This window comes from Bombina bombina, chromosome 3 (assembly GCF_027579735.1).
Source record: "Bombina bombina isolate aBomBom1 chromosome 3, aBomBom1.pri, whole genome shotgun sequence".
Lineage (NCBI taxonomy): Eukaryota > Metazoa > Chordata > Amphibia > Anura > Bombinatoridae > Bombina > Bombina bombina.
This window is the reverse complement of record NC_069501.1, coordinates 197198200-197216772: the sequence shown is the minus strand read 5'-3', so window position 1 is coordinate 197216772 and position 18573 is coordinate 197198200. Positions and strand designations below refer to the sequence as shown.

General features: G+C 38.2%; 1 protein-coding gene across 1 annotated transcript in view; it reads left to right on the top strand.

Annotated features, from left to right (window-relative positions):
* The window catches only part of MOSPD2 (motile sperm domain containing 2), a gene marked incomplete at its 5' end in the record, with an annotated part of 341430 nt that overhangs the window by 214576 nt on the left and 108281 nt on the right, over nt 1–18573 (top strand). Inside the window, 1 exon segment of the mRNA XM_053705212.1 lies at nt 18383–18489. Coding sequence (XP_053561187.1) covers nt 18383–18489 — 107 coding nt within the window.

Genomic DNA, 18573 nt, shown 5'->3' with positions numbered 1-18573 from the left:
AAGGCGATTCGATAGAATTTTAGCATATATCTTAATGTCAATATTGAGAAGTGAAATAGGTCTATAGTTACCCGCCAGGGTCCCCACTTTGTCAGCTTTAGGAATTACTTTGATAGTTGCTTCCAGTAGGGAAGCAGAGAAGGCATCTCCTTTATCTATTGAAGTGAAAAGCGCATGTAAGGGAGAGTTTAATTGTGATTGGAAAATTCCGTCCGGGCCAGGGGACTTCCCATTTGGAAGTGACCTAATAGTATCAGAAGTTTCTTGGATCGTTATAGGGGCATCAAGTATATGACTATCCTCCTCTGAGACTTTTGGGGTTACTAATGTGTTAAGATAGCGGGAAATGTCGTCAGCTTTATCTTGTGAAGTGTTGGGATTAAGGTTGTATAATTTTGTGTAGTAGGATACGAAAGTGTCTGCTATTTCATCATGTTTGCTTGCTAACCTACCTGATGGATGCGAAATAGTTCTGATAAATGAGTTGTATGTTTGCTTTTTAAGTGACCTTGCCAGTAAGCGACCGGCTTTGTTGCCTTCTGCAAAGAATTTAGCCTTAGTAGTCAATGCTCTTAAGTGCGCTTTTTGAATAAGAAACTTATTAAGGCATTCTCTCGCTGATGTAAGGTCTGCTAGCTTTTGGGTGGAGGTAGGGTCCGTTTTATGTAACCTATCTGCCCTAGCCAGATTATTGGTCAGGGACATATAGTAGGCCAGTCTTTCTTTCCGAATGTTAGCCGTATGCTTTATTAAGTAACCCCTAATGTAGCATTTGTATGCCTCCCAGTTGTTACTGGCAGACGTATCTTCTGGTTTATTATTTAGAAAAAATTCATCAGTTGCTTTAGTTAGCTCTTCTTTGGTTATTTGATTCGTCAGTATGGTCTCGTCCAGTCTCCAATTTAAAGTATTTTTTGGTTTGGAAGGCCATTGGAATGTAGATATAACCATGCTATGGTCTGACCATGGAGTATGAATAATTATGGATTGTGTTAGGTTAGTTAAAAGCATTTGGCTACACATTATGTAATCTAGCCTAGAGTAGGAATGCTGGGGGTGAGAAAAGAACGTGTAGTCTTTCTGTGTAGGGTGCGCAACTCTCCATGTGTCAAATAAAGAGATAGAATAAAGAGCAGTACAGTTGGCCTTTATAATTTTGTTACTAATATAGGATGTCCCTGTAGAGTTGTCTAGAGAAGGTTGCATCGTAAAGTTTAAATCCCCCCCCCCCTAAGATAATTGGGCCTCTTGAAACATCCAGTACTTTATTTATAACTGATCTGTAGAAGAGGGGCGTGGGTCTGTTTGGGGCATATACATTGACCAAAGTAAGTACGGCGCCATATAGCATCCCTATCAGAATCAGTAGTCTGCCCTCTCTGTCCGAGTGTTTCTGCAGCAATTCAAAGGGGACGTTTCTTTTAATAGAGATACATACACCATTTTTCCTACCCTGCCCTGACCCAAGATAATGTTTGTCAAATTATCTGGTAGCCAATTGGGGTTCATTTCTTTTCTTGAAATGGGTTTCCTGAAGCATAACTACATCTGCACCCTTCTTATGGAAGTCAAAATATGCTATTGAACGTTTTTCAGCGGATAGGAATCCTTTAAGATTTTGACTCGCTACCGTGATATTGACCATCTTTACAATCTAGTGGGCTTATTCAAGAGCACCCGTTCTATATGTCTTTATATTTCTGTTTAGTATTTTAAGTCCTATACCTGAGGGGAGGGAGGGAAGATCAAAGGGAAGGTGAGAGAAAAAGAGGGGAGAAACGAAACAAACCCTTAGGATAAGGTATAACTGAATATATTATCTGAGGATACCTCAAACAGGAAAATGGATTGGTTTACAGATCAAATTTTATGAACTTTGAAAGAAAAACTTCCAACAATGGAGGCATATTAATATACCGGGTAGCTAAATAAATGGATAGCGTGATCTTCAGCATTGTGTCAAATGAGTAATAGTAATCTTATCAGCTGGGGTTACATTAACTCACACTTAACAGTACAATGAATTATTCAGTTCAGTTTGTAGATAATCAAATCCGTATACATGGGGAGTTAGGCACACTTTTTAAATATACATTTACAATCTTTACCACAGTGAACCTTAATTTATCTTATCTTTCCTGGACTATCTCCAGGCATTAAGGACACTCATAATTGATCTCACCATATCTTGCCTCCTCCCCTTCTATCAAGCCAAACATACAGGCAAACGAGGATATAGGAAGTATCCGATCTAACTCGGAAAAACTAATTAGTGATGTCCATGGACATAAGCATAGAGTAACATATTAACAACTCTAGTAGATGACAAATCATGTAAGCATATAACCTGGGAAGCAAAACGTCATGGAGCAGCAAATGCATCAAACTGTTGTAACATCAGCACTAGACAATGTATATTTAGTTAACATAACCTTATGCATATTTCCACATACTAATAACATAGAATATACTTGCCACCTCTTGGTTTAGTCCTTGCAGTACTGCAACAATCCAAGGGTTAAATGTCCTGAATGAAAATTGAGCTGTATCCCAACTCAAAATGTCATGAAACAGCAAATGCATCAAACTGTTGTAACATCAGCACTAGACAAGGTATATTTAGTTAACATAACCTTATGCATATTTCCACATACTAATAACATAGAATATACTTGCCACCTCTTGGTTTAATCCATGCAGTGCTGCAACAGTCCAAGGGTTAAATGTCCTGAATGAAAATTGAGCTGTATCCCAACTCAATCTAAGATTGCCCATTAAACAAAAGGGGAACAAAGGGAGCTCCCTTTATGGTAAAACTGAATGCAAGAAGTCACATTGTAATCATCCTGGCTGATTCGAGACATTATCAGCCGAACTGTCCTGTTTTCTTTTGACTTGGTTCGTGGATTTCAGTGGCCAGGGTCTCCTCTGTGATTTTGAGGCTGTTCGTTCCGCTAAGAACCTATGATGTGGCTGTTCCGGGTCAACATCAGGGGGAGGTATTCCGAGTATATTGCAGAACTTGCCAACATCAGAGAGGTTTCGGCATTCACATCTAGTTCCATTTTTGGTAGAGATCACTGAGGTGGGGAAGCCCCATCTGTATGGGATCTTTAGTTGTCGAAGGTGAAGAGTCAGGCTAGAAAACTCTCTTCTTTTCTGCAAAGTCCTTGTAGATAAGTCCTGAAAGATCTGGATGCGGTACCCCTGGTATGACACCGCTTGTTGTTTCCTAGCTAGAGAGTATATAACTTCTCTGTGTTGATAATTTTGGAATCTGACGATGATATCCCTTGGTGGAGAATCAGCGTCAGGCTTAGGGCGCAGAGCTCTGTGCGCTCTATCTAGAGTGATATTTGACATTTCCATATTTCCTATAGTTGCCAGTTCTGAAAAAAGACCCTGCAAAAATTCTTGTATCTCGTTATTTTGTACCGTCTCAGGTATCCCTCTGAAACGCAGATTATTGCGTCTCGTGCGATTTTCGAGATCATCGATCTTATCTTCCATCTCTGCGAAATTTTGCTGTTGGTGTGATACTTTTGAGGTTAGATCTGCCATCTTTTGCGAGAATACAAACTCATGTTCTTCTAAAGAGTCTACTCTGCGGCTCAGATCAGAAATGTCCTTTTTCAGGCCTGCGCATTCCTCCTTTATGCAAGTCTTAACTTGATCTATTAGGGCAGCAATTGCGCTATATGTTATAGGTGGGTCCTCAGTGGCTCCATTTGGTTCTGTTGTCGAACATCTGGAATTCTCAGAGTCCTCTTCTCTATCTTCGGGAGCATTGTGAGGTATTGTGGATGATCCGATTTTTTGTTTATTCTTTTCTGTCTGTTTGAAAAAGGCATTGACTTTGTCTGACTTGACTACCCTTCGTTGTGACATTTCTGGGTTTAAAAGTGGTATATGTCTTTGTCAGAGGGTGCGTATCTTGGGAGACCCCACTCCCCAGGGGAGGTACTCTCACAGAGTGATCTCGGGAAAAGGAAGATGGATATGACCCGCTGACTTTAAGGACAGCGGGAAATGGGGGGGAGCAGGGTTGAAGTCAGCTGATTATTAGAATAGGCAGTAGTGTTTAGGTATCACTTGGTGCTGGAACTGTGGTTTTACACTAGCTCTTCTTACTGGCCTTTGGCTAAGGTATAAATGACTCAGCCCTTAATGACCTTTGGTTTCTTAGTGCAGTAATGTATATCGGCGTTTAAGAGGCCTAACTGGATAGTGTCAAATTAAATGCCCCACAGCTGATCTAGTACCCATTTGTGTCTCAGTCAATCTGAAGCAGTAGTAAGGCCTTTGTAGTGATCCGTGTAGTGTAGATATTTCACCATAACTTAGCTATCTGGTGGTGTGGAGGTGGATCACAGCAAGAGAACCATTCCCCAGATGGCCCAATGTAGAGCTTATAACAGAAGTATATATCCTCGATATTTATATCCACGCTATAAGTGGTGCTATAACAGACTTCTATGTAGCTGCGTCATATGCCTTCAATCATCTCACAGGCCTTAAGTCTTATTTAAGCATAGTGCCGATCATCAGTTATAACTTCAATGGGGAAATTCCTAGTGTCTTAGTGGATTTCTAGGCGGCCCAAGTTCCGTATCACTCAAAATTATAGCAGGTATGTGTTAATGAGTTTTGCAAACACTTAGGTAAACATAATGTCCTCCTGTATAGCGATATTAACTCTCCTATTAAGCATACTTGAATTAATCAGTTATAGTTCATCTCCTAGTCTACAGTTAGTTCAGTGTGCAGTACCGTCTCATTCTTACCGGTGTCCGCAGATGTTATGGCTGTAGTTTTAGTTGAGCTCCGGAGCGGAGCCCCGACCCTCCGGAGCGATATCAGGCAAGAGCGGGTTGTGAGGGTGGTATACCGCAAGTGGTGTTGATAAAATTGATATGCCTGTCAGCTCTTACAATCCTCCTCGACACCAGATAAAGAGTAGTGAGTTGTTAGCATACTGTTAGTGTTTTCATCCAGCTGCGTCATATGCTCACGGCCTCTGCTTGATGTCGTTCTCCGAATTTCCGAGCCCTATTAACATGAACGAGGTATCTGTGCGATCTTGACACTCTCACAAATCAAGTTATGCCATCAAATCTTGAGCAAAGCTGAGAAGTATGTTGTTCTCTTAGCTCCCGGTATATCTCAAGAGCCTCAGTGTGCAGCGGCCATCTTGGTAGACCGCTCGCTCCGCCTCAACATACAGGGTTTTTATTTCAAACGGCGGCAGCTGTAGCTGCGGTTGCTAGAGCATCTACCTACTGGTGCAACACTCTGTCGGAGCTCATTGAGGTGGAGACTCCCCTCGAGGATATTCAGGAGAGAATTAAAGCACTGAGAATTGTTAACTCCTTTATCTGTGATGCGAATATGCAGATTTTTCACATAAATGCAAAGGCTGCTGGCTTTGCAGCTCTAGCCCGCTGAGCTCTCTGGTTGAAGTCTTGGTCTTGATATGACCGGATATGCGGATATGACTTCTAAATCCAAAACTTCTTTCTCTTCCCTTCAAGGGGAAGATTTTATTCGGTTCAGGGCTGGACTCCATTATCTCTACGGTTACCGGAAGGAAAGGTGTCTTCCTACCACAGTATAAGAAGAATAGGCCTAAGGGACGGCAACTGTCTATTTTCTGTTCCTTTCGTGCTGACAAGATTACTTGGAAGCCGACTCACTCCTGGAATAAGTCCAAAAAGACTAAGAAGCCTGCCGAGAACAAATTGTCATGAATGGGGCAGCCCCCGATCCGGGATCGGATCGAGTAAGGGGCAGACTGTCTCTTTTTTTCAGACGCTTGGTTTCAGGACGTACAGGACCTTTGGGTCCTGGAGGTTTAATCTCAAAGATACAGAATAGGATTCAAGTCTCATCCGCCCAGGGGCAGATTCCTACTCTCCAGTGTGTCTACAAGACAAGAAAAGAGGGCTGCCTTCTTAGGTTGCGTACGGGATCTCTCCTCTCTAGGAGTAATTGTCCCGGTACCTATAGCAGAAAGAGGTTTGGGGTTTTATTTAAACCGTTTTGTGGTTCCAAAGAAGGAGGGAACTTTTCGTCCAATTCTGGACCTTAAGTGCCTAAACAAGTTTCTGAGTGTTCCCTCTTTAAAGATGGAGACAATACGGTCAATCCTTCCTCTGGTTCAGGATGGACAGTTTATGACCACAATAGAACTAAAGGATGCATACCTTCACGTCCCTATTCACAGGGAACATTTTCAGTTCCTGAGGTTTGCTTTTCTGGACTACACTTCCGTTTGGCCTAGCTACTGCTCCAAGGATATTTACAAAGGTTCTGGGGGCTCTTCTAGCCGTTGCCAGAACACAAGGTATTGCAGTAGCACCTTACCTGGACGATATCTTGCTATAGGCACCATCTTTTCATCTAGCGGAAGAACATTCGGAGTCCATTTTCAATCTTCTTCGATCACATGGATGGAAGATAAACTTGGAAAAGAGTTCTCTTACTCCAAGTACAAGGGCAAATTTTCTGGAAGCTATAATAGACTCCATATCCATGAGAATATTCCTCACAGATCATTGATGTTACAAGCTAATTTCTGCATGTCTTGCCCTCCAGGCCTCCTCAAGACCCTCAGTGGCTCAGTGTATGAAGGTAATCGGACTCATGATGTCCTGCATGGACATCATTCCTTTTGCCAGATTCCATCTCAGACCCTTACAACTATGCATGCTGAGACAATGGAATGGCGACCATTTAGATCTGTCTCAACAGTTTGTCCTGGACAGTCTGTCGAGAGACTCGCTCTCCTGGTGGCTCTGTCCAGATCATCTGTCCCAAGGCACATGCTTTTTGAGACCGTCCGGGGAGATTGTGACTACGGACGCAAGCCTTTCCGGCTGGGGAGCCGTTTCGGGTACCAAGAAGGCACAAGGTCCTCCCTTACGATCAATATTTTGGAACTCCTAGCAATCTTCAATGCCTTGAAGACTTGGTCCCTTCTGGGTTCGTTCCAGTTTATCAGATTCCAATCAGACACTATAACCTCGGTTGCCTACAGCAACCGTCATGGGGGAGCGAGAAGTTCCTTTGCGATGAGAGAAATATCTCAGATACTAGAGTGGGTGGAGACTCACAAATGTACGCTGTCAGCGATCCACATTCTGGGTGTGGACAACTGGGATGCAAACTTCCTTAGCAGGCAATCCTTTCACCCAGGGAAATGGTCTCTTCGTCGAGGTTGAGGGATCCTCAGGCGGAACTTATAGATGCCCTATCAGTACCATGGAGGTTCAGACTCGTATATCTTTTTCCTCCATTACCGCTTCTCCCTCGCTTGGTGGCTTGCATCAAGCAGGAGCTAGCATCTGTGATTCAGATTGCTCCGTCGTGGCCGCAAAGGACGTGGTTTGCGGATCTGGTGGGGATGTCCTCATCTCCTCAGTGGAGGTTACCTTGTCGCAGAGATCTGCTGATACAGGTTCCCTTCGTTCATCAAAATCTAGATTTTCTGAGGCTGACTACATGGCGATTGAACGCTTAGTCTTGGCCAAGAGAGGGTTTTCTGAGAGTGTTATCGACACTCTGGTTCAAGTATCTACCATGAAGTGTGGAGGACTCACTTGTACTGGTGTGAAGAGCATGGCTTTTCCTGGCATAAGCTTAAGGTTGCCAGGATTATATCTTTTCTCCAGGATGGACTGGATAAGGGTCTATCTGCTAGTTCCGTGAAGGGACAGATATCGGCCCTGTCAGTGTTACTGCACAAAAGAGTGGCTGAGCTTCCGGATGTGCAGTCCTTTGTTAAAGTGAAGGTCCTTTTTGATGAATTAGTGCCCAGTTTTTAATAAACCTATTAAAAACAAGGGCACTTTAATTCATCAAAATCGACATTTCACTGTTTTCTTCAAAAACTTACCTTTTAATCCTGAATGCCACTCCAGCGATTCCCCCGGCCATCGGAAGCCTCTGCAAACGTCAGAAATGACGCACCAGGCTTCCTCCAATCTTGGCCTGATGCAACGCTGTGATTGGAGGAAGCTGGATTTGTCATTTTGGACCCGCAAAGACGGCTTGCGACGGGCGGAGGAAGTGCTGGAGCGGCTGCCAGGATTAAAAGGTAAGTTTTTGAAGAAAACAATGAAATGTCAATTTTGATAAATTAAAGTGCCCTTGTTTTTAATAGGTTTATTAAAAACGGGGCACTAATTCATCAAAATGGACCTTCACTTTAAGGCTCTGACTAGGATCAGACCCGTGTTTTTTGTTTTTTTTCATGGGCGGCTTCCTTTTTATATTATTTCTTCTAGCACCTTTTATACCCTGATGTTTCTCTTACTTTTCCTTGTTCCCTCTGCAGAATGACTGGGGTATAGGGGAAGTAGGAGGGATATTTAAGCCTTTGGCTGGGGTGTCTTTGCCTCCTCCTGGTGACCAGGTGTTGTATTTCCCAACAGTAAGGAATGAAGTTGTGGACTCTCCCTGCCAGGAAGGAAAGGAATTTATCTGGTAAGCATAAATTGTTTTTTCTTATGCTAAGTATTTGTATATTTTTCTATATACACATATCTGTGTAGCAAATTTGTGTATATTTATACTGTAATGTCTGTTAAATTATAAACATAAACTCTTCAACAGGACATCATTTGATATTAAGAGGTTTTTCTCTCTTTACCAAAGCTGAAACATACTTTGTTTCTTACCTTGTATGCAAAGTACTTGTGCTTAACTATTTATACACCTGTGTATAATAAAATGTACGGTTGAATTAATCCTTGATACTTTTTTCTTTTCAGAATGAAGACGTTGAAGGCCCTTAAGAAAATAAAATGTTTTGGCAAAAACTAGCAAGATGTTTTTTTTTTTTTATATATATTACTGATAGTTTTGGTCGTTATTAACCTCAGTTTTGAGTTGCTTCACTTTGTTTATCAAGTCAATAAAGTGAAACACAGATGTTAGGTAATCTAATATATGTTAGTTGATTGTGTTCATTATTTAAAGCGCACGTAACTGAGAGAACCGCATGAATCAAATGCTAACCTATAAATGTATTTCTTTTTTTAAATTTTACATTCAAAAGTAAGAAACGCTTAATTTTAAAGCCAAAGTAAGAAAATAAAAGCATTAGATTTATTCCAAGTCAACTAAATAAAATGTTGGATATGGACATGCAATAAAGGGCCCTTAGTATTGAGGATGAACTGTGTTGTGCCAAGATTTCTAATCATATGAGAAAGTAATATAAATGAGTACGTTAAATGTCGTACAAAGGTAAATCACTCTTTTTATCACACTCCTATTTTCATTTTATTTTTACTGGGGGGGTTGTTTGTTTTTTACAAATTTTGTAGTAAGCAATTTTTATATGCATTGAAAAAGTCTAGACTTGTTTTTCACAGCTAGTCTTATAGATGTATTTTATCTTCTTTTGTTACCGTTTATGTTTACTGATGTACTGACTGGATTTTCCAGTTGATGGAATATATTATACAATGAATAGTTGTTAATTGATAGTACAACAATGCAGTGTAACTAAAAAGAACAAATAATCTAATTATAAATTATATTAAAAAAACACTTTGATTTTTTTTTCTTAAATTAATAAACTTGAACTAGTATCAATGTAAGCCATTTACAGTGTATCATGTGATTGTTTTACAAAACATCTGATTAAATGTTATTAAAACCGTGTGTCATTGCACTTATTTTTTCTACATGTAAAAAACAACGTATACATTTGTTAATTTCCCTTAAACTACAGTTCATTACATATCCAAGCTGTGATTGTTAACAACATATAAAATAAATGGAACCTCTACTTGTCTATAAACTAATGGGACAGTGAAGTCAAAATCCAACTTTTATGGTATGGTTTATATAGAGCATGCCAGTAATCCAAGCTACTTCTTTTTATCAAATGTGCTTTATTTTCTTGGTAAAAAAATAAACCTAGGTAGGCTCATATGAGTATTCACTTGTCTTTGGCACCTTGTGGTGACAGATTTTACAACAATGTGGAAATCAATGTTATACATTGTTTCCAACACATCTGCCATAGAATGCTAAAGGTATGTGCATGCTCCTAAACCTAGCTTTTTAACAATGGTTACCAAAAGAAAGAAGCACATTTGATTATAGAAGTGCATGCCGTATTTTCTTTGTAATTACTATGTGAGGAAGAGCAAGGTTTGCGCTGCTAGTGAACTGCAGTAGTGACTTTTACTGTTCAAGGGATAAAGAAGAAAAGTTTACTACATAAATAAAAAAAACTTTAGAGTGAAAACTATTGATGTATTTTATTTTTTTATGTTAATTCAAAATTATGGAAACTTGAAGAGGATACATAGAATTAATGAAATAGTGGTGGGTGATATTAAAACCTGGGTTTGCTTTTCAATGCTACACAAAAGCAATTCTTTATCATTAGTAATTTCTCCAAATCAAGAAGCCAATCTAATACTCCCTGCCCTTTTAATTGATTTTTTACATTTAAAGCTGGATGAAATCTGCTATGAATAGACCTTGTTATATTACCAGGAATCATCTTCCTGGCTATTTATGTTGGTTTGCATAATAAAACAAATGTTTGCTAAGCACTCAGTTATAATCTATTAACCCATGGTACTCACATGTACCTTATCAGCAGACAATCAATCAGGACAGCCATTATTGCTGCTAAGCACTCAGTTATAATCTATTAACCCATTGTACTCACATGTACCTTATCAGCAGACAATCAATCAGGACAGCCATTATTGCTGCTAAGCACTCAGTTATAATCTATTAACCCATGGTACTCACATGTACATTATCAGCAGACAATCAGTCAGGACAGTGATTATTGCTGCTAAGCACTCAGTTATAATCTATTAACCCATGGTACTAACATGTACCTTATCAGCAGACAACCAATCAGGACAGCCATTATTGCTGCTAAGCACACAGTTATAATCTATTGACCCATGGTACTCAAATGTACCTTATCAGCAGACAACCAATCAGGAGAGCCATTATTGCTGCTAAGCACTCAGTTATAATCTATTAACCCATGGTACTCACATGTACCTTATCAGCAGACAACCAATCAGGACAGCCATTATTGCTGATGAGCATATTTAAAGGAAGTTGATTTGGAAATACAAATCACTGGATCAGTAAAAGAGAAGTAGGTGAAGGACAAAAAACATATTTAAAGTGAATGTCAATTTTCTTAATTTAGCTTACTCCTAATCATTTGTTATTATATACTTAGTGAAACCGCCACATTATTTTTTTTTAAATATTTGATTTTATTTATATATATATATATATATATATATATTTCGAAAACAAACTTTCCTCCGTTGTGAACCCAATTCCTCCCATCTGTTACTTCCTTCTTCTCATCAGTGACGTATAGAGTGGTCCCACCCACTGTATATGTATTCTTCAAGTGCGCTCCCATGGAGAGGTTGAAATGTGCATGCGTTATAAGCCGACATTAAAAGTTTTGTGCTGCAATTTTTATAATTATTGGCCCGAGCGCAGAGGTTAACATTTATGATACATTATAGATGCTACGATCGCTACTTACCTTTCTGTATGCAATCGTTGTAAATAATGCTATTGCCGATTAAGCATAGTGCGCATGTGTGACAAGTGAACGCGCGTCTGAGCTGTGTTTTACAATATCGGCTTCAACACATGCGCAGTAGGAGATTGTGACGTAGGAAAAAGGGGTATGAACCCCCTGGGGGGGAAACAATGATTGGCAAAATCAGTTCTGAAAAACTGTCAATCACAGAGCAAAGATGGCTGGCGGAGGAACTGTATAAAAATTAAGCGAATATAAAGGTAATTACTTGCGACAAAAGATTATAGCTAGAAAATTCATGAATTAAAGTCAAGTTATTTTTAAATGATCTATAATGTGGCGTTCACGGGGGTGCTTGACTTTACATTCACTTTAAGAGCAGACTGAGGGAGGAAAACTCACAGTATCTAAAGTTTCTCATATCTGAGCAGGAACAGGGCAGCCTAAATACTACAAATAAGGCTGAATAATTTCTTTTAAATTTGATTATTTTGGATAACTGTGCTTTAAAGTAAAAAAAAAAAATGTATATTATAATAGACTAAAATCCTAGTACACTTTTAAATATTGATTATTATTATTTTTTTGGAGCCAGAAAGGGGGGTGGTAAAACATCAAACAAAACTTATACAATTCCACTAAATCATAATATCATATTAGCTGATAACAGATGAGCAGTTTACCTACAAATTTATATGTAGACGCATAGGGGTAGATTTAACAAGCGGCCTTCTATGGCCGAAGTTTCATGCTTGCCTGCAACTTAAGTTAAGAAGCAGCGGTGGCGGACTGGAATCTTCCCGATCTGATCGTGATGATTTACACCCCCTGCTAGCGGCGATTGGCCGTGAATGTGCAGGGGGTGGCATTGCACAAGCATTTCACAAGAAATGCTTGTGCAATGTTAAATGCCGACAGTGTAAGCTGTTGGCATTAAGCGATGTCGGACGGATATGATAAGCTAGAGCGAATCATGTCTGACCTGCACTTGTTAAATCTACCCCATAGTATAACCATCCCTCTTAAGCAGCAGTAAATCAAAAGCTTCTCCTTGCACAAATAAGCAGTTGGACATTTCAGGTGTCTATGATTTATCCTCTACTGTACACCTGTCATTTTTGTACTGTAGAGATAATCATATATGGACTGCTTATCAGGATGAGTTATTTGCTATAGTAATGGACAGATGGCTACAAAAACATAAAATCACAGTGGATAGTTAACTATTCTGAATAATATGGGCCTTCAAACTAAGGTCTTCGTTTATGAAGCTGCGGATGTAGCTTCTAAGCCCTTGCAATGAAGGCTCATTCATGCGGGCCTGTGACCGCAAATGAGGAAACATTGGTCTAAAGAGGTGATGGTGTTAAACCACACTGGATTCATCTGACCAGGGTGATTGACAACCCCTGCTCTTACACAAGAGCAGGTGGTGGGATTGCACAAGAAAGTTCTTGTGTCATCTTAACTTCTGCCAGTTGAAGCTGGACTGCTGGAGGTGAACACGGGGTGGACAGGTTGCCTACCTGGGACCCTTGTCCTCCCTTACCTTCTTAAATGGAACCCAATGTGTCAGCTCTGGGTTGTGGGAGGCATTTTATCACATTGTGCTCACTACTACTCTTTTGCAGCTTGCATGTACTTCACTGGTTGAATGTTTCAAAGCAATTGTTTAAAACAATTAATATTGGTTGCGAGTTGCTAATATTGATTTGCTTACTATAAGTTTATACCATTAAACATTCAGATATTTAATTTAGCTAACTTGTATTGTTTGTTTGTTTTCTTGAATCAAATGTTAAATTTAAAATTGGTAAATAAAATTTTTAAAATATTCAGTAGCACAAACTACTGACGAGGTGTACATTCTAACATTTGAATGTCAAAAAGCTATCTTGTAAATGTAGCTCCTTAAATTCTGGTTGGAATCGTAATTTAATTAACTAAAAATAATCTTCTTAAAGGGACAGTCTACACCAGAATTTTTATTGTTTTAAAAGATAGATAATCCCTTTATTACCCATTTCCCAGTTTTGCATAACTAACGCAGTTATAATAATACACTTTTAACCTCTGATTATCTTGTATCTAAGCCTCTGCAAACTGCCCCTTTTTTCAGTTCTTTTGACAGACTTGAAGTCTAGCCAATCAGTGCCTGCTCCCAGATAACTTCTTGTGCACGAGCACAGTGTTATCTATATGAAATACGTGAACTAACACCCTCTAGTGGTGAAAAACTGTTTAAATGCAATCTGAAAGAGGTGGGCTTCAAGGTATAAGAAATTAGCATATGAACCTCCTAGGATAAGCTTTCAACTAAGAATACCAAGAGAACAAAGCAAAATTGGTGATAAAAGTAAATTGGAAAATTGTTTAAAATGACATGCTCTATCTGAATCATGAAAGTTTATTTTTGCCTAGACTGTCCCTTTAAGTATGTTTTGGCTATTGAGCTTACTTGTTTATAATCACTCATTTTAAAACTAAAGAATTTGGGTTAGGTGCTATTGCAGGGAGGGAAAAGGCTTATTTTTCTATATGATTATAATCTCAATAATGTATCTAAAATGTGAATTATAGATTACAGTTTGTATACTGTATACATTGGTTGTTGTCTGATACCTGCATTGATTCAGTAAGAAAATTATTTGTCAGTTTGCAGTATTGACTCTGTTACAGTACTGTCATGGGATATAACAACACTACAAAAACCTTAGCTTTTCAGAGTTTCAGCTCCTAGACTATGTTAGGCATTAAGGCCTAGATAAACTCCAGTCCTCAATACCCCTAAAAGGCCAGGTTTTCATGATGTATTAACTAGAGCCAGGGGCGTATTATGGCCTAGGCATATTTGTACTATCCTCTCTCTAAAAGCCAGCATACCGTACAGTGAGCGATAAAGTGCAGGCTTTTACAGAGAAGACAAGGCACATGCGTGGATTAAGGTCGCTCTTCACATACAGTGCTCCTTTAAACCGTTGCTTCATTTAGAGCCGCCGGCATTTTTGCAGTGGAAGCGTTCTTGGTGAGAAACTTGACCGGGGATATGCTTCCAAGGTGAGGCTGGAGGAGAAGACCTTGTGCCGATATGCTGCCTCCCCTTATCAGCTGTGGTGGGTCTGCGAGCGCAGTGCTTATTGCAGGTCTTAGTAACTAACAGACTAGATGCGTCAGTGCACTGCTTAGATCAGCTTGTGATGTCTAATCATAAACTCTCAGTGCTAATGCATGTTAGCTACTAATAGCTAGCTTGTAAAAAAGTTGGGGTTATTATCTATCCCGGTATTTTTGGAAATACTGCTCAACTTTTAAAACTTCCCAAAAGGTTTATAAGAATAAATACTAATATAAGGTGATGCAAACAAATGCCGATTTCCACTTTGAATATACCTCATAGTATACTATATATATATATATATATATGTGTGTATGTATATCAAGTCTGGATAGGACAAAATATAGTTTATGGCACCTTATTAAAGTGGAATAGAACCTACCATAGTATGCTTGCTCAATTGGTGATTCTAGTGTTAATTCACTAAAAATTTAGTGGAATATTTACCTTGTTCACTTTTTTACGTGATTTCCTTTTAGAGAAAATATGCAGTAGCCTAAAGATAATTAACTGATGGTTTAATTTGTTGAATAATAATATACATAAGCGGATTAAAAAATACAATATTATAAAACTTAAAAAAAAACTAGAAAAAAAATGGTGTCTAATTAGGTATCACTATGGATTAAGATACATATAATAATTTAAAATTAAATCACATAAATATGTGTGGTTCCTCTATAAAAACATAAGAATCCTTAGATAACCATATAATACAATACATGTGTTGCTACACGAGTGAATGTCTCTTTTTTATGTTTATAAAACTCTCGTATAGAGTAAGCCCTCTGTTAATATTGGTTAATAATGTTTTATTTCAATTCTTCAAGGCTTTTATGGAATTCCTCACTTATAGATTTCCTTATGATATTTTAGTAAGCGCTTTGATAGGAATTGTGGTTTACGGCTAGGCTGATGGAAATACACATTTAAGTGAAACTTCCTAAATGTATCCAATCGTCTTTGTTGCAAAGTTCAGCTAGACAATTTTAAGTAGCTGTTTGTTGCTAATAGTATGTACATACGGTTTTTGCGACTCTTGGCGTTCCATTAGGTCTCCTCCGGATTAACAGTGCACTGTTATGATCTCCCTTTTCGGACAGATGATTCTGGTAGAGCGCTGTGACTTCCAGCCTCCGTTTCCCGGATAGTCCGATGGATCACCTCTTCAAGTGTTTGCCACTCCTTGATTACAGGGATCTACTGCGATGTTACTTTGGGATCTCCCAATTGTCGGTTATCCGAGCTATGTATTTGAAAGTCCTGGGCTTTTCGTCAGCTTGCAGGTGTTTACAATTGCTCCAACTCGGCTGATAATTTCGCCGGTAAATGTATCAGGAACCTTGCATCTTTTGGCCGATGGTGCTCCTCTTAAAGCCCCCAAAATAGCAGGCTCTCACTGTCCTCCTTCGTGTTGGTGGTCAGTTTGTATAATCAGGTTTTCTTATACAAACAGCAACAAACAGCCACTTACAATTATCTAGCTGAACTTTGCAACAAAGACGATTGGATACAATTAGGAAGTTTCACTTAAATGTGTATTTCCATCAGCCTAGCCGTAAACCGCAATCCCTGTCAAAGCGCTTACTAAAATATGATAAGGAAATCTATAAGTGAAGAATTGAAATAAAACATTAACCAAAAATAACAGAGGGCTTAGTCTATACGAGAGTTTTATAAACATAAAAAAGAGACATTCACTTGTGTAGCAACACATGTATTGTATTATATGGTTATCTAAGGGTTCTTATGTTTTTATAGAGGAACCACGCATGCTTATGTGATTTAATTTTAAATTATTATATGTATCTTAATCCATAGTGATTTCTAATTAGACACCGGTGTCTCTAGGTTTTCTACGTTTTAGAATATTGTATCCGCTTATATATTTTATTATTCAACAAATTAAACCATCAGTTACTTATCTTTAGGCTACTGCATATTTTCTCTAAAAGGAAATCACATAATAAAGTGAGCAAGGTAAATATTCCACTAAATTGTTAGTGAACTAACACTAGAATCACCAATTGAGCAAGCATACTATGATAGGTTCTATTGCACTTAAATAAGGTGTCATAAACTATATTTTATCCTATCCAGACTTGATATCTACCCTAGAGTGTATACACACACACATATAGTGTACTACGAGGTATATTCAAATTGGAAGTTGGCATTTGTTTGCAGCACAAAACATAAATATGCCACTGACTAGAGCACATATGAAATAATCAGCTGAGCAGTAACCATGGTTACTAACCTGCTATCACCCATCAGCAGATTATTTCACCTGTGCTCTTTCAGTTATCATGAAATCTGGCCTGTTAGGGGTTCTTGATAACTGAGGTTGAGAATCACTGGCGTAGATAATTTATATATATATATATATATATATATATATATATAAGCTCAAATCTTTAATGTGTGGTATGAACAGCAAAACTGTGCATCAACTTTTATTAACATTTTTCTTATTACTACTATGTAGCATTGTAATAGAAGGCGCATGTTTTCTTCTGTTGTATTTTTTTTCTGTTAATTAAAGGGGCACTAAACATAAACTAAATAGAATAATTTAACCAAATCAGAGATCAACCTGACAATATGAAATGTATCTATTTTTTAATGATATTCGTTGTTTAAATATTGAAAAATTAGTGCAACGTTTAAGTGCCCAGAAAGTATTAAGTGCTGCCATGTTGTAACCTAGGTTTCTTTGTCTGCTGGAGCTAGTTAGGCACAGTAATAAATGGGTCACTAGAGTGTGCAACCAAAGAATGTGTGGAATACATCAGTGTTAATTCTGGTATATGCACTTCCATACAGGAATTAGAAACCAACAAATCTCAGGAAAAAATGACAACTTTTTTATTGTCAAATAAATGTTCAAAAGGTGCTGTTTAATATGCACAACATAAAATGTTTTGGTTACATGTAATAAGTAGCCGAGGCTGCTTTGGAGCCCTTGAAGTGCAGGCTCGCTCATGCAAACCTGCTTACCGCATATTACAAAGTGACAGTCATATGACTGCTGTTTTCTACCATCCCTGAGGTGGTGGAGTTAAATTACCCTGAACTCGCTTGTTTGGGGTGACTGACAGGCTCTGCTCATGTGCAAGGGATGGCACTGCAGAATGAAATACTTCTGCAATAGTCACTACGGGCAGCGGATGTGTCTTCTACCTAACGGAGGCAGACAAGTCGGAAACCCTGTCCCTTAGTACATAGGGACTGTTTAAGTCTACAGTCCCTTTAAATGTTAGTCTTTATCATAATAAAATATGGTAATTATTAATGTTATTAATCTTCCAACTGTTTTAATTTATATTGTGTTTTGAAGTTAAATTGTCTGTCTGTAATACATTTTCCTAACCTTACTAAATAAAAATATTTAACAATAATTTTTTTTTTTTATCTATCTGCTAAATAGATTCATATTTACTAAATATTAACTTGCTGACTTAGTATTATAAAGCTCTTTAAGACTGTGATGCATGAAAGCATTTAAATATATTTCATGTTTTTACTTCAAATTAAGTTTTGAGCTAACCTCAATTAAATCTGTAGATCACAATTTTTGTATCTATTTTATATTCATAACTATTTATAATGTTTATTATACAAAATATTATGCAGTTGTTCTTTGAAACTGTTTTTGTATCTTGTTATATTTTCTATGAATGTATATGAAATATGTATATATTTTTTGTTTTAAGATTATCTGGACTGAAGACCATTTTAAACCCGAGGAGCAAGAGAGAGCTGATATTAAGCAAAAAAATAACAGGAAAACAGTTTTCAAAGGATCTTTATTACACATTAGGTATGGTAAACCAATATATATTTACTTTCCAGTCATTTGTTTTGCAATAATGTTTGTGAGTGTTGCAAAACTGCTGACATTAAT